General features: G+C 46.3%; 1 protein-coding gene across 1 annotated transcript; it reads right to left on the bottom strand.

Moving 5' to 3' along the window:
• Positions 1-11,753: 11,753 nt before the first annotated feature.
• On the bottom strand, positions 11,754-14,482 carry pou3f1 (POU class 3 homeobox 1). The gene is given in 2 exon segments (XM_088998573.1): positions 11,754-13,642; positions 13,645-14,482. Coding segments are annotated over 2 exon segments (1,140 nt in total). The 5' UTR covers positions 14,212-14,482; the 3' UTR covers positions 11,754-13,069.
• Positions 14,483-15,851: the final 1,369 nt, after the last annotated feature.

Here is a 15,851-nt window from a genome sequence, read left to right as displayed (position 1 = left end):
AGGTATCACGGAAGCATTTTAGGGTGTGACTGACGTGGTTTTGTTGTTGTTTTGGGGCCATTCGTGCCTCTTGACAAGTGACGGGCACAAGAAACGTTTTAAAAAAACGGGCTGTGAATAGAAATGCTGCTTTCTGTGTTGTTGATCACGTTGCCAAAAGAATTTGGGGGGGGGGGGGTTGTTTTGGTTGCGTGCACGACATTTCTGATCGGCAACCTTGTGTGTGTGTGTGTGAGACTAGATGGGTGGCGGTGAGGGAGGTTGGGGTTTTGGCGACAGTGCACGCGTGGTTATCCCGTGTGATTGCAGTAATCATATGAGGGTGGGTTTGAGGGGGGTGTTAATCAGGCTAGGTTCGTCAGCGGCCTGACGAGAGCCGCTGATTGTCACGCAGAAATAAACCCCCGAGTGAATCATTAGCTCGCCGCCGTTCACTTTTGGGGCGCCGTTCCCGGGCCACTTTGGGGGGAACACGGCCGCCGCACCGACTGGCAACAAACAAGCACTTGGCCGAGCCATCTGCACATTTTCAGACGCTCTCCCAACTTACGAACGAAATACGTTACGAACGGTCGTTCGTAAGGTGAATTCGTTTGTAAGTTGCTGCAGTTCTAATATAGATATCTAGCTAGCGAGCTAGCTAGCTATTAGCTATGTCCTTGAGAGTTTTGAAAGGCGCTCATAAATACAATGTATTATTATTAGTAGATATCTATTACGCGCCAGCGTTCACTCAACCCGGAAGTAACTCAAAAAGATAGAAATGATAGAAGCTAGAAGCTAGCTAGATCAAAAGATAGAATGACAGATATCTAGCTAGCCTAGCTAGCTGACAGCCAGACAGTTAATAGCCAGCTAGCTAGCTAGGTAGATAGCTAATAAACAGCAAATAGCTAGCTAGCTAGATGCACGGGTGTAAATAAAAATGAAATCTGGGATGAGGAAAAGGTGATTCCTTGGTTTATCGTCTCATTTTGAGGGGGTTGCACCCCTCCCCTAACCGCACCCCCCACTTTTTGGAGACCATTATGGCTGGCTCATCAGCCAAGTCCCTACAAGGGCTGATACAAATTAATTAACCTCATTAGATGCTGTGATTGCGGGTGTGATTACAGGGGGGGGAGGTGGGTTGGCGCCGGCAGCCAAGGCCGGCGCCATGATGAGGATGATGAGCCGCGAGGTGTGGGAGGAGTGCCAAGACGCCGTGCGTGCATGGCTAATGAGGAGCGCTAGCTAGCTGAAAACAAGGCCCGACCGCTCACATGAGCCACCTTCTGTTTACTTGACATTTCTTATGCTTCCTCCCACCCCCAGTTGACACAACATTCGTCCGACAGAGATACCTCAGCTTACGAACTTCATTGGTTCCCAGAAAGTGTGTGTAGGGCAAAAAGTACATCTTCCAAACATTCATTTCCCATAGGAAAGCATTAAAATGAGAATAATCCATTCCCAGGTCCCCATAAAACATCATTTTCTACTAAGTAAGCCTTAAAACGACACAAAATATACTTTATTTTATGTATAATAAATGTGCTATTTTATTGTAATTAAAGAAATCAACTGTACTGTATAATCAAGTGGTTTTATTGACCTTTGTGATGGTCGTTGATGTCGTTGCCTCTTGATGATCTCCGAGTGAAGTAGCCGTGCTTTCTCGGCGATAATACCCTCACTCACAATGTCCCCTGCTAGCTGCTTTTCGTTAATCCAAATCAACACAAGTTTTTCAACTTGTCGACAACACGGAAACACCCTTAGCCACACGTAGCAATGGTCGACTTAGCGTACTGGTACTGGGACACACTGGGTCACACAAACGCACACCTCGTTGGTGTTTTTCCATGATCTCCTTCTTCTGCTCAACCGTCATTTTCTTTTGTGTCCTCTTGGCCTTAACATTAGCCTGTGGCGGGGTCTTTTTCGGGCCCATAATAGCAAAAGTACTCCACTTGATAACAAACCAAAGACAACTAGTCCGCCTAGTCATCTTGGACAACATATTTTTTTTGCGTGGCATTGGACCTTTTTCACAATGGAAGCGACATGCTAGCGCTCAGTCAAAGTGGCTCCTGGGGGGGGGGGGGGGGGGACGACACCCGCCCCCCCTCCCCGATAGATCGGCCTTGCCTCCGGCAAGGCCGATGTGCCACTCGTATGCCTTCTGCATTGTAAACAGCCAACAAATGGAAAGATAACTTGACATTAGCTGCTTTTTAGCCAGCGGGAAAGGTTAACGCCCTAGCGCCCCCCCCCCCCCCCCCCGGGACTCCTAAATGACCAAACGTCACATCCAATTCAAAGCTGAAATTCTCAAAATCCACCCAATCCGCTTCATCCTCATGAGGGTCGGGGGGAGCCAATTATCCCAGTGGTCTTCGGGCACGAGGCGGGGGACACCCTGAACCGGTTGCAGGGCACACAGAGACAAACAACCATTCTCGTCCACATTGAGGGACAATGTGTGTGAGTGTTCCATTAGTCTGCCATGCGTGTTTTTGTTAGGTGGGAGGAAACCGGAGCACCCGGAGGAAACCCACGCGGGCCCGGGGAGAACGTGCAAACGGCCCATCGTGAAGTCAAAGCTGGAATCGAACCTGATACCTCGACACTGTGAAGCCAGCTTGCTAACCACTTCGTTAGCCGGCTAATCCTCAAAATGATCTTCAGATTTTTTATGTCGCTGGCTGGCTGGCTCGCTATTTAGCTAGGTATCTGTTGGCTAACGATTGGCTAACTAGCTAGCTTTCGATCTATTTGAGTTATTCCGGGTTGAGTGAATGCTAAAGTGACCTTGAGAGTTTTGAAAGGCGCTTAGAAATGAAATGCATTATTATTATTAATATTAATATTTTTATTATTATTATCATTAGCTATCTGGCTGGCTGGCTATCTATCCACAATCTAGCGGGCTGGCTATCTAGCTAGGTATCTATTGGCTAATGATTGGCTAGCTAGCTAGCTTTCTATCTATTTACTTTCGGGTTGAGTGAACGCTGGCGCGTGTGGCTGCCACTGCTCACCTACAGAAAAACGTATCCTCTGACTGTAAAGTGACCTAGAGAGGTTTTAAAGGCGCTTAGAAATTAAATGTATAATTATTGTATTATACTTTTTATTATTATCATCATTTGCTCGCTATTTGCTAGCTATTAGCTATCTGGCTGGCTAGCCAGTTGGCTGGCCATCTAGCTCGGTATCTGTTAGATAACGATTGGCTAGCTAGCTAGCTTTCTCTCAATTAGTTACTTCTGGGTGGGGTGAAGACTGGCGTGCGTGGCTAACGCTGCTTACCCGCAGAAAAAGTGATCTTGTGACTGTAAAGTGACCTTGAGAGTTTTGAAAGGTGCTTAGAAATGAAATTTATTATTATTATTTATTATCATTATTACTTTTTACCGCCGCCTGAGTGGCCCTCCCTTTCTTGCTAACATGTCTGCTAGCGCTGAGCGCTCACACGGCCTCCCGAGGCGACCAAGACTCATATTGTTCGGCCGCGGCGTGGAACGGCTAACGTCCTTGCGCATAATGGCGCCCGCGTTTGGTTGAAAATCGGCGGTTTAAGGGGGGGGGGGGGGGTCAAGGCACCGAGCAACGGCGAGTGAACTGCGACCAACCCCAGCGAGCCCGTCGCAGAGTCGTCCATCAGCGCTAATACGTGCGCATTAGCTGTCCGCCATTAGCATAATGGAGCGCTTTTTGAATATGGCTAATCGCTCGGCGCGACCTTGCCCGCCGGCCCGCCGACCGGCCAGGTAATAGGAGTCCAGACGATGAGGAATGGACGTATTCAGAGGCTAAAGGAGCATTACGGACGTTTGGCGCTTCCGGCCCGCCGGCGTAACGACGCATCAGCAAAGGGAAAAATAAAAGGGGGAGGGGACAACATGTACGTGACAACATGGCGGAAGAGAAAATGGCCCCCTGCAAAAGTGTGCCGCTTTGTAATTATGGACAAATAATAATAATCCATTTCATTTCGAAGCACCTTTCAAAACTCTCAAGGTCACTTTATAGTCACAGGATCAGTTTTTTTTCTGTGGGTGAGCAGCGGTAGCCACACGCGCCAGCGTTCACTCAACCCGGAATAACTCATATAGATCGAAAGCTCGCTAGATAGTTAAGATAGCTAGCAAGATATTTAATAGATAGCTGGCTAAACAGCCAGCTAGACAGATACGTAGCTAATAGACAGCAAATAGATAGCAAATAGATAGCAAGCTAGGTAGCCAGCCAGATACAGCCAGACAGGTAGCTAATAGACAGTAAATAGATAGCAAATATATAGCCAGCTAGGTAGCAAGCCAGATAGCTAGCTAGATAGCCAGCTAGCCAGATAGGTAGCTAATAGACAGCAAAGAGATAGAAAATAGATAGCCAGCTAGGTAGCAAGTTAGGTAGTGTAATATTCTAACATAACAATTTTTGCTAATATTAGCGTTAAGTTACATTTAATATTTTAACAATTTTGAACTGAATTGAATATTTACCTTATTGCGCAACATTTTAACCTAACAGTAGCCAGCTAGCTAGCCAGCCAGATAGCTAGCTAATAGACAGCAATGTGTTGTGATGTGATGATCCCGGAAGGGGACAATAATGTTTTGATGTTGAGCTCAACTGGGTGATGGTGGGAGCAAGATGGCCGACGCGTGGCCTAGCTTGAACTCCGCCCGCCTCGCCGTTGACCCTGGGGGGTCACGGGCGGGTTGGGGCGGGGTGACGGCTCAATAGGAAATGGCAAGAAAGCAGAAACTCGACCCCCTCGCCGACAAGTGCTCGCTTTGTTCTCGTGGGATCTGAGCGCCAAATATGCTTTTTTTTTTTCATTTTTTGGACAATATTGTCACAGACTAACAAGTTCACCATCACGCTAATCTAGATAACTAATTGCTAGCTAGTTATATAGCTAATAAATATACAGATAGATAGTTAGCTAGCCAGCTAGATAGCTAGTGAGCCAGCTATATAACAAGCTAGCCAGCTAATAAATAGCAAATAGATAGCAAATAAATAGCAAATAGCTATCTGGCTAGCTAGCTAACTAGCTAGCTTTTAGTCCTTTTTAATAATAATAATAATAATAATAATAATAATAATAATAATAATACATATATTTATCAGCGCCTTTCAAAACTCTCAAGGTCACTTTACAGTCACAGGATCAGTTTTTCTGTGGGTGAGCAGCGGTAGCCACACACGCCAGCGTTCACTCACCCCGGAAGTGACTCAAATAGATAGAAAGCTAGCTAGCTATATATTAACAATATATAGCTAATAGCTAGCTAGCTAGAAAGTTAGCTAGCTATATAGCTAATAGATATACAGATAGATAGTTAGCCAGCTAGATAGCTAGCGAGCCAGCTATATAGCAAGCTAGCCAGCTAATAAATAGCAAATAGCTAGCAAATAGCTAGCTAGCTTTTAGTCCTTTTCATCCAAACGTCAAGTCAACGACAAGTTCACCATCACACGCACCTGACATAATAATAATAATAATAATAATAATACATTTAATTTCTAAGCGGCTTTCAAAACTCTCAAGGTGACTTTACAGTCACGTGATCAGTTTTTCTGTGGGTGAGCAGTGGCAGCCACATGCACCAGCGTTCACTCAACCGTGAATATCTCAAATAGATCAAGTTAGCTAACTAGCTAATAGTTAACTAATAGCTAGCTAGCTTTTCCTCCAAAGGTCAAGTAGACTCTTCACATGTTGGCATCACACAGTCCGTCAACAGCCTGGCACAATGGGGGGTAATGGGGTCAGAGGTCACCGCCCACGTCACCGCAGTGCAACGAGCCGGCGTGGAATGCTAAGGCGGTACGGGGGGGGGGACAATATGCGCTCTTAAAGCTCCACCCCTTCCATCCCGATGACGCGCAGGCGGGCACCCATGGGCGTACGCACACAACGGCCATCTCTGATGCCCTTTTGATTATCGGGCTCTGGCATTTAGCCCCGCCCACCCGCCACGGAAGGTCTTGGAAGGGTGACAAACGCTTGCGAAAGAACCCCCCCCTTTCCGCCCCCCATGAATGGAAACGGTTGTGACGGCTGCGGGAAAAGGCGCTGACGGCCTGGCCTACGCGCCGCCGCCGCCGCATGAATGGCAGCAATTCAACCACGTCCACAATGCCGCCCAAGTAGCACGCTGGCGTACCAATTTGAGCTGTTTTGCAATCTCCGTCCTCATAATAATAATAATAATACATTTAATTTCTAAGCACCTTTCAGAACTCTCAAGGTCACTTTACAGTCCCAGGATAAGTTTCTCTGTGGGTGAGCAGCGGCCGCCACACGCGCTAGCTTTCACTCAATCCGGAAGTAACACTCAAATAGATAGAAAGCTGGCTAGCTTATAGATAGCTCGCTATCTAGCTATATAGCTAGATAAAAGCCAGGTAGCTAGCTATTTAGCTAAAATAAATAAAATAAATAAAATAAATAAATAAAAATAAGTGAAGTGAGGGAAAAAAAAATAAGAATAAAGTTAAGAGGGCTCGCAGCGACTTGCTATATTTTTGTAAGCTGCCCTGTTAGCGAGCGCTAACGTATTGCCCCTGTGTTACTGCCGTGAAAGAAACCTTCATAATAACATATTGGTTGGTTAACTCGGATGGATTGATGGATCAATAGATCAATAGATCAATGGATGGATGGATTTGGATGTCTAAAGCGGCATTTCGCTTCATCCCCGGGGGCTCAACGGGTGTCGATGGCCCCGTTGCCGCGTCAAGACCGGGATGTGCCCGCGTGACTTTTACACACAGAGACCAACAGCACAGCTGACAAGGTCAAAGGTCAGACGGTGCAGCTTCAATGGCCTACGCTTAGTCTTTTGCCCTACATCAACCTGCTTTTCATCCCTTGTGGGGTGTGGGGGGGGGGGGGGGGGGGGCTTTCTGATTTTTCAATAAACCAAAAGGTCAATTTCGTTGGCTGGAGACAAACATCCTGTCGTGTCAATCAATCAAGCCAACGGAATATCATTTCCATGCCACGTAAAGCCCCGCCTGCCCCCCTTTTGGAGCTAGCTAGCTATTAGCTGTCTGGCCGACTGGCTGTTGGCTATCTGGCCGGCTAGCTGGATAGCTAATGAATAGAAAGTGTACAACGGGTCCTTCCTGTTCTTTTTTACATTATGACTTGAGTAGTCTTGCTGGCTATCTGGCTATCTCGCTAGCGATCTCTTTGCTAGCTAGCTAGCTATACATTTGCTATCTATAAGCTAGCTAGTTAGATATTAGTTATCTATCAGCTAGCTAGCTAGCTTTCTGTTTATTTGAGTTATTCCAGGTTGAGTGAAAGCTGGCGCGTGTGGCTGCCGCTGCTCACCCACAGAAAAACTGATCCTGTGACTGTAAAGAGAGAGTTTTGAAAGGCGCTTATAAATGAAATGTATTATTATTATTATTATTATAATAGGTGCTGGCCAGACCTGTGGCAATTTTTTTGCCTTCCACGAGGGGGCAGCATTTGCCTTTTGTCCAAGTTAGCGCTCTATTCCAGATTCAGCTGTTGTTAAAGCGCTATAGAAACCAATATGGATGTATTGTATTGTATTTTGTACAGCCACCCTCATTTCAAGCTCAGATAACTCCAGACCCATATCACTTAGGAATTAACTCTTTTCTTCCTTGAACGTTCATGTAGTCTGGCAGTCAATGACTTCAAGGTTTTCTGATTGCGACGGCCGCCATTTCTCAGCCGAGTGGCGAGTAGCATCATTTTGGAGCCGCTGGAGACACTGGATGGAGGATGAGCCCACTCCAAAGTCCAGCCGGCGACGCTCATCCGGCCTGGATGCGACCAAGGACCCAAAACGCAGGCGGGAAAATTGAAAGGGAGCGTGCGAAGCTTCCGGGAGGCAAAGATGGCGAGATCCAACGCATTGACAGACAGACAGACACTTGAGGCGCTTGGAAAACGCCCCTCAAAGGCGTGCAAGAGGCTCTTTGCTTCAAAGGCTTGTGTGAAGATTCTCTTCCGGGAGGCTTGAAGGCAAGAGAAGGCAAGGGAAGGGTGCCCCCCACCTGCCCGATCATAAATAACGCAAGAGCCAGCGTTGGGGTCTCCATTTCATATGGTAACAAGCCGCCGTTTCTCCGCATTGTTGCCCACCCTTTCAAGTCACTCCGGGGAGGACACCTTGAACCCCGTCAACACACGGAATTTTTCATCACAAAAAAAAAGTTAAAAATAAAAAAACGGGCATTATTCCACTCCCATCTATTTATTTTTGGGTGGGCGAGGGGGGCCATTTTCATTTTATTTTCATTTGATTTCCCCCCCCCCACCCCCCCTCCTAGCTTACTCACTGCCAGACTTGAGCATTTATGACCTACACAAAATGGAGCCTTTTGCGTCACATGTTGCTTTTGGAGGCTTTCCTCTCCAAATTTTGCACCGTCTTTGGCCATTTTTGAACGAACCCTCAAAAAACATGGCGTGATTGTCGAGGACGACTTGGATGGAATAAAGGACAGTATGGGGTTTAGCGGTTAGCGGCGCCCCCACGATTCCCAAAATGTTCAGAATTTCTGCCGTGGTCGCCATTCAAGAATTTATTTAGAAATTGAAAAAATGACGTAGAGCGCCATTCCCCAATTTGTTCAACTTTTTTCTTGTTTGGGTTCTGATAAAGAGTTGGTCAGACCTCTAGCAATGTTTTTTTTTCTTTTCCACAAGGGGGCAGCATTTCCCTATTTTTCCTGTTAATGCATTGTTATAGCTTAACTGTTGTTAAAGCGCTATATTAACCAATATGGATAGATTGCACGTGTGGCTGCCGCTGCACACCCGCAGAAAACAATATCCTGTGACTGTAAAGTGTCCTTGAGAGTTTTGAAAGGCGCTTGTAAATGAAATACATTATTATTATCATTATCATCATCATTATTCTTATTCTTATTATTGCATTGTATTTTGTGCATGCGCCCTCATTTCAAGCTCATATAACTCCAGGCTCATATCATTCAGGAATTAACTAGTTTTTTTACTGATGAAAGATGAGAGTCGAAGGTTTTTTTTACGCTGCATTCTAGCTATCTATTAGCTCTCTATCTAGCTAGCGATAGATTGGCTAGCTATCAAGCTAGATATCTATTAGCTGTCTATCTAGCCATGTATCTATCTAGCTATCTATTAACTAGCTATTTACAAAACAGATGAGTGACAGGTAATTTTTTTTGTAGTTCTCAGAAATTGAGATCTCAGTTGGACATTTTGGCCTTGTCAGTCACTTTGCTCCAATTAAGCACATGACGTCTTTTGCTCCAATGTATTTGTCAAATATTCAAGCTATACCACATCGTGCGCTCTTGAGTATTTTGTCATCTGTCTAGCTATCTAGCTATCTAGCTTTTTAACTATTTGTCTAGCTAAGACGTATTTGTCTAGCTATCGATCAGCTTTCTAGTGAGCTAGCTAGCTCTTTGTTTTGCTATCTACCTATCTTTTTAGCTATCTAGATAACTATCTCGATATCTTTTTATCTATGTAGCTATCTCTTTAGCTATCTAGCTATCTCTTTTGCTAGCTAGCTATCTCTTTAGCAATCTTTTTAGCTAGCTAGCTAGCTAGCTATCTAGCCATATTTTTAGCTAGCTGTTTAGCTATCTAGCGATGTCTTTAGCTATCGATTTAGCTATCTTTTAGCTATCCAGCTATCTATCATCAAATTTCCCTGCTCCATTTTTTACAACTTGAAACACAATAAGACGACTAATGGCAAGGAAAACATTGTCGCAAAGTATTAAAGGATTGCCAATCCGAATATAGAAGAGAATAACACTTGCAAATGTACCTCGCTCAAATGCTCGCTTGCTTCATTGATGCTAAATCTCCCTTGCTGATGATTTTGCTCCAGTTGTGGTTTGTCCGTCCACTCTTCGTCATTTCCCACAATGCAATGTTTGCGTTGCGTCGGTCGTCTGTTTCAAACCACGTCCAACTCCGCTTTCAACCGTGCTTTCAAGGTTACTTTTTGTAGCGTCATCTTTTTCAATCTTTCACCTGGGGCTTATGACGCTGGCGGGGAAAGTCCGGAAGTACGAATGCAGACTTCTGATTGGCTGGCGACGTTTTGTAAGGCGTCCTCCTGACGTCACACTTACTGCTATCAGCCAGATCGCGATCTTGCTAGGTAGTTAGATGGGTAGTTAGTTAGCTCTCTCTCTCTCTCTATCTACATCTATCCATTTGTGGCTTGTCAGTGTGTCGCTAGTTAGATGGGTAAGTTAGTTAGCTAGCTCTCTATCGATCCATTTGGGACTAGTCAGTATGCAGTAGCGTGGATCCACCGCCTGGGGGCTCTCACGCCCCACTAGTGAGTGTTAGCTCGGCCTGCTGAGGCCCGGACACACTTTGGCCCACTTGAACGTCTGGAAGGAAACGCGCGCACTTTTCTTCCTTCGGTTTTTTTTTTTTCGCTTTTATTTGAGCGGGAGGGGTGGTCAGCGCTCGTTCAACACCCCCCCAAGCGGCGTATTTGACACATTTGACCGCCATGTAATGGTCTTTTGTTGTTGTTGTTGTTGTTGGGACGATGGCGAAACGACTTTGTAAAAAGCGTGGCGAGTGCTGATAAATGTTAGGTAGAAAAGCGCGGATATAATGGCTCTCTCTCTTTGTTTCACTTTTATTTCCGCCTTTTTAATTCAAGCGTACGTCACGCGGCCTCCCGCCTTTCAGTGACGACCATTCAAAAAGAGAAAGAAAAGGAAATAAGACGCAATTTCGCCAAAGTAACACGCGAATAAATCCAAGCCAAACTGAGTGGGTGCTTCGGGTGAAACTTTCACTCTCGATTTATCCCGCTTGCGTTTTTTTATCCCGTTTTTTTGGCGTCACCTCGCGAGACTTCCCCTCGCGACTTTTTTTCCACGCCAAAAGAAACGAGATCCGCGTATTTTAAACACAAATGTGAGACTAATAAAGGCATATCCAATCCAATCCAATCAATCGCCTTTTGCAAGGCCGGAAATGGAATTCAGCCCCAATCGAGGCCTTCGGCATCGGAAAATTACCCGACAAATTACGACTCGGAGTGGGGGGAAAAAACCAAAAACATCCACGGAGATTTTTTTTTTTTTTTTTTTGCCTCCATAAATTCTAAAAGACAATTTGCTTGTGTCCTTTTTTGGGAGGTCCACGTTGAAGAAGTGCCGATCAACGCTCGTCGTCGATTCGATCAAAAAACAAAAAACATCCAAATTGGAGATCCACGTCACCCGTGGGAGGGCATTGGGGTCAAACGTCAAACGGGAAAAATCCACAACAGCACTTTTGGCCAAAGTTTTTGCAAAGTGTTGTCATATTATTTGTTATTATTTTTTGTGTGTGTGTTTTTTTAACTTTATGTTATTTCCGGGTTGGCGTGTGAGGCTGCCGCTGCACACCCGCAGAAAAAAAAACGGAGCCAGTGACTGTAAAGTGACGTTGAGAGTTTTCAAAGGTGCTTATAAATGAAATGTATTATTATTATTATTATTATTATTATTATTATTATTATTATTATTTGTGGTCACCCGGATGGACGACAGCAATTAAAAAAAAGCAAAGAAATAAAATCAAAAAATAAAGCACAGCAACAACGACCGAGCATCTTTTGTTTCCGGAATATTGTCCTTTTTTATGTCAGTAATAAAATATGACTATAACATAAATAGAAATGTTGACATTTTGCAAAAGCAATCAACGTGAACGACCGATGAAGAAAAGAGCGAAAGCAGCCACTGCAACATATTGATCACATACAGAAAGATATATTCCAATAAACAAACAAATAATAATAATAAAAAAAAAAAACAGAAAGAAAAATAAGCACGTTGAAGAAGAAATAATAAATATATATTTAGAAATGAGTCATCGGAAGAAAAACAAATGATATTAAAATATCTTTTTGGGATATTATTAGTAAGTGTACAAAACTGCCCCGGAAAACAAAGCAAAGAGAACAAATACAACTTTTACATATCGGACATATTTACACTTCTTTTTCTTCTAAAATCGCCTTCTTTAAAATTCTTCTTTTCTTTTCTTGTTTTTTTTTCATAGTTGGCATTTTTTTCCCCGCGGTGAATAGCACTGTTCTTTTTTTTAGGGGGGGGAGAGGAGGGCTACCTTATGCACACAATAACGTCAAATAAATATGATTTGAAAAGTCGAGTAGGCGCGCGCGCGCACACGCGCACAAAAAAACAGCAAGAATCAAAGTGCCGCGTTGCCTTCAATGCCCATCGGCTTTTTCAGTTTTATCACAGAAAGTCAACTTTTTGACATGAGGGGTCTTAGGGTGGGGGGTGAGGTGTGGGGGGCACTGAAAGTTACCTGAGTTGTTCCAACTTCGCGTGGGGTCGGGGCGATGGGGTGGCGGTGGGGGGGGGGTTTTGAAATATCGCATTTTTGACAACTACAAAATAAGTGCTCCATGCAAAGAAAAAAATGGGGGGGGGGGCGGGAAAGCCACAGTGCTGCTTTTCTTTGAGAAATTGTGACGTGAAGGGGGCTTAAAATAAAATTAAATAACATTAAATTAAGGCTTTTAAAAAAATCAGACCACGCATGTGATTAAAATCACTGTTGTTTTCGACTTAAAAACGTCCCAAAAAATATGACAGCGCGCGTGCGCGCGTGCGGGTTATGAAATGAAAATAATAATGACAAATAAGCCATCAAAAGTAACAAAAAATGCGATTCCTGATGCATTTAGAATCAGGGTTGTTTTCGACTGACAGTGTCCAAAAAATGACAACGCGCGCGTGCGCGCAATGTAAAAATAATAATAGAGGAAATAAATAAACCATCCAAAGTTAAAAAAAGTTGATCCAGTGCTGACCTTTCACCTCCAGTGTTTTCTTCCTTTTTTTGGCTGTTGTCGCAGGCGTGTGATGCGTTCAGGTCCCCCCCCAAAAAACGGAGTGAAAGATTCTCCTTCCCGGTTTCAATCTTGTGAATAAATCTCGGTCCGGAATATTTTGTCGACCGGCGTCCACCGCCCCCCCCCTCGCCGTCCCCCAAAAGCGTCCGTCCGCGACGGCGCCCGCCGCGGCGATCGTGCGCGCGTCAGCGCAGGGGGCCGCGCACGGAGCGGAGCGCGGCGGCGGCGTCGTCCCGCGCGTAGACGTCGTCGGCGTCCCCGCCCGCGTGGGGGGGCGCGCCGACGGGCGTCATGCGCTTCTCCTTCTGCCGCCGGTTGCAGAACCACACGCGCACCACCTCCTTCTCCAGCTGCAGCGTCCCGGCCAGCGCGCCGATCTCGTGCGCCGAGGGCTTGGGGCACTTGAGGAAGTGGTTCTCGAGCGCCCCCTTGACGCCCACCTCGATGGAGGTGCGCTTCTTGCGCTTGCGCCCCTGCGCGGCGATCTTGTCCAGGTTGGTGGGGCTGCCGCTGTTGGAGTCGGTCTCCTCCAGCCACTTGTTGAGCAGCGGCTTGAGCTTGCACATGTTCTTGAAGCTGAGCTGCAGCGCCTCGAAGCGGCAGATGGTGGTCTGCGAGAAGACGTTGCCGTACAGGGTCCCCAAGGCCAGGCCCACGTCGGCCTGCGTGAAGCCCAGCTTGATGCGCCGCTGCTTGAACTGCTTGGCGAAGTGCTCCAGGTCGTCGGAGCTGGGCGCGTCCTCGTCCGACAGCTCTGCTGCTGCTGCTGCTGCTGCCCGAAGGCCCGCTGGGGGGAGTCCAGGTGGCCTTCCGCGACGGCGGGGTCGTGGTGGAGGGCCCCCGGAGGCGGCGGCGGCAAGGGCGGAGGCGGGCTCCCCAGCATGGCGTTCAGGTTGGTGTAGCCCGGTTGCGAGTAGAGGAGGCTCGGGTGCTGGTGGTGGTGTCCGGGGTTGCCTCCGGTCCCTCCGCCGCCGCCGCCGCCGCCGGCCCAGCCCCCGTGGTGGGCGCCCGGCGGCTGCTGCTGCTGGTGCGGCAGGTGCGCCCGGTGGTGGTAGCCGGGGGTCGCCATGTCCTCGCGGCCGCCCTTCAGCTCCTGCTGGCCCAGGTGCGTCCCCCCCGCCCAGTCGCCGTTGGAGGCCGCCGGCAGCCACTGGTGGTGCGTCAGGCTGACGGGGTGGCCGGCGTTGGTGGCCGCCAGGCCCTGCAGGTACTCGTGGTGCATCATCTTCTGCACCTCCCGGTAGGTGGTCCCCTGGTGCATGCGGTCCGAGTCCGGATGCATGAGCGGCGCCGACGTCCGCGGGACGTACTGAGCTGTTGTCGCCATGGCTGCGCCTCGCGCGAGTGGCGCCCGCCTCGCGCGAGGCGGGCTTTACGGCCCCGCGCGGCGTCGGCGGAGGTTCGGGGAGGTCTTGGGCCGGCGGGAGGACACGCCTCCCGCGGGGGCGCGCGCCGGACGAGAAGGGAGGGAAGGAGGGGCGTGGCGGGCGCGCGCGAGGGGGGCTTTCCTCTCACGCGCGTCCCGCTTACCTTAAAAGTACAAACGTGACAAGCCCCGCCCCCCCCCCTCACATTACCTTCCATGACAAATAGCTCTCTGGTTAGCTAGACATCTGTTAGCTAGCTTTCTATATGTGAATTATTCCGGGTTGAGTGAACGCTGGCGCGTGTGGCTGCCGCTGCTCACTTACAGAAAGAAAAAATAACGTATCCTGTGACTAGAAAGTGACCTTGAGAGTTTTGAAAGGCGCTTAGAAAGGAACTGTATTATGATTATGATGACGATTATTATTATTATATTAGCCTGCTATTAGCTATCTAGCTGGCAAGCTATCTAGCTGGCTAGCTATTAGCTATATATTAGCTAGCTGGCTAGCTTTCTACCTATGTGAGTTATTCCGGGTTGAGTGAACGATGGCGCGTGTGGCTGCCGCTGCTCACCCACAAAAAATATCCCATGACTAGAAAGTGACCATGAGAGTTTTGAAAGGCGCTTAGAAATGAAATTGATTATTATTATTATTATTATTATTATTATTATATATTAGCTAGCTATTAGCTATCTATCTGGCTAGCTATTAGCTATATATTAGCTATCTTTCCATCTATTTGAGTTACTTCCGGGTTGAGTGAACGCTGGCGCGTTTGGCTGCCGCTGCTCACCCACGAAAAAACTTATCCTATGATGGTAAAGTCACAGTATTTAAATCAATTTGGATGTCTGTATTGCACTGAATTTTGGACATCTGCCCTCATTTCAAGCTCAGATAACTCCAGAACCATATAACTTAGGAATTAACTCGTTTTTTTTTCTGATGAAAGAAGAGAATATAAGGTTTCTAACGCTGCATTGAATGTTGATGTCGTCTGAAAAGTCAATATTCTGTTCAGGTCCTCCAATTGGAGTGACAATGACAAAAACCCTGGCACTGGACTGGACACATTTTGGCACATTGTCTGCCTGTCAATAAGTTCATTGAGCTCATTCATTTATTATTAAAACAAATAAAAAGACAATCGAGGCAAACATGTGGAAAAGGGGTTTAAAAATGCTAATTCGGCTAATAATAATAATAATAATAATAATAATAATAATAATAATAATAATCATCATCATCATCATCATCATCATATTAATAATAATCCATTTTATTTCAAGCGCCTTTCAAAGCTCTCAAGGACACTTTAAAGTCACAACAGTGCAACACACAGACAAGCATAGTTAGCTAACTCTTAGCTAGGTAGCTAGCTTACTATCTATTTGAGTTACTTCCGAGTTGAGTGAACGCTGGCACGTGTGGCTGCCGCTGCTCACCCACAGAAAAACTGATCCTGTGACTATAAAGTGACCTTGAGCATGTTGAAAGACACTTAGAAATTATATGTATTATTGTTATAGATACAATAATAAAAATACAATTATAAACAGAATACAATAAATAAAATACAATTATATATAGAATAAAA

Source organism: Hippocampus bargibanti, linkage group LG06, assembly GCF_051943395.1.
Source record: "Hippocampus bargibanti isolate YZ-2025 linkage group LG06, ASM5194339v1, whole genome shotgun sequence".
In the NCBI taxonomy this organism is placed as follows: Eukaryota; Metazoa; Chordata; class Actinopteri; order Syngnathiformes; family Syngnathidae; genus Hippocampus; species Hippocampus bargibanti.
Note: the sequence above shows the minus strand (reverse complement) of the source record. Positions and strands in the feature narration are given on the sequence as shown.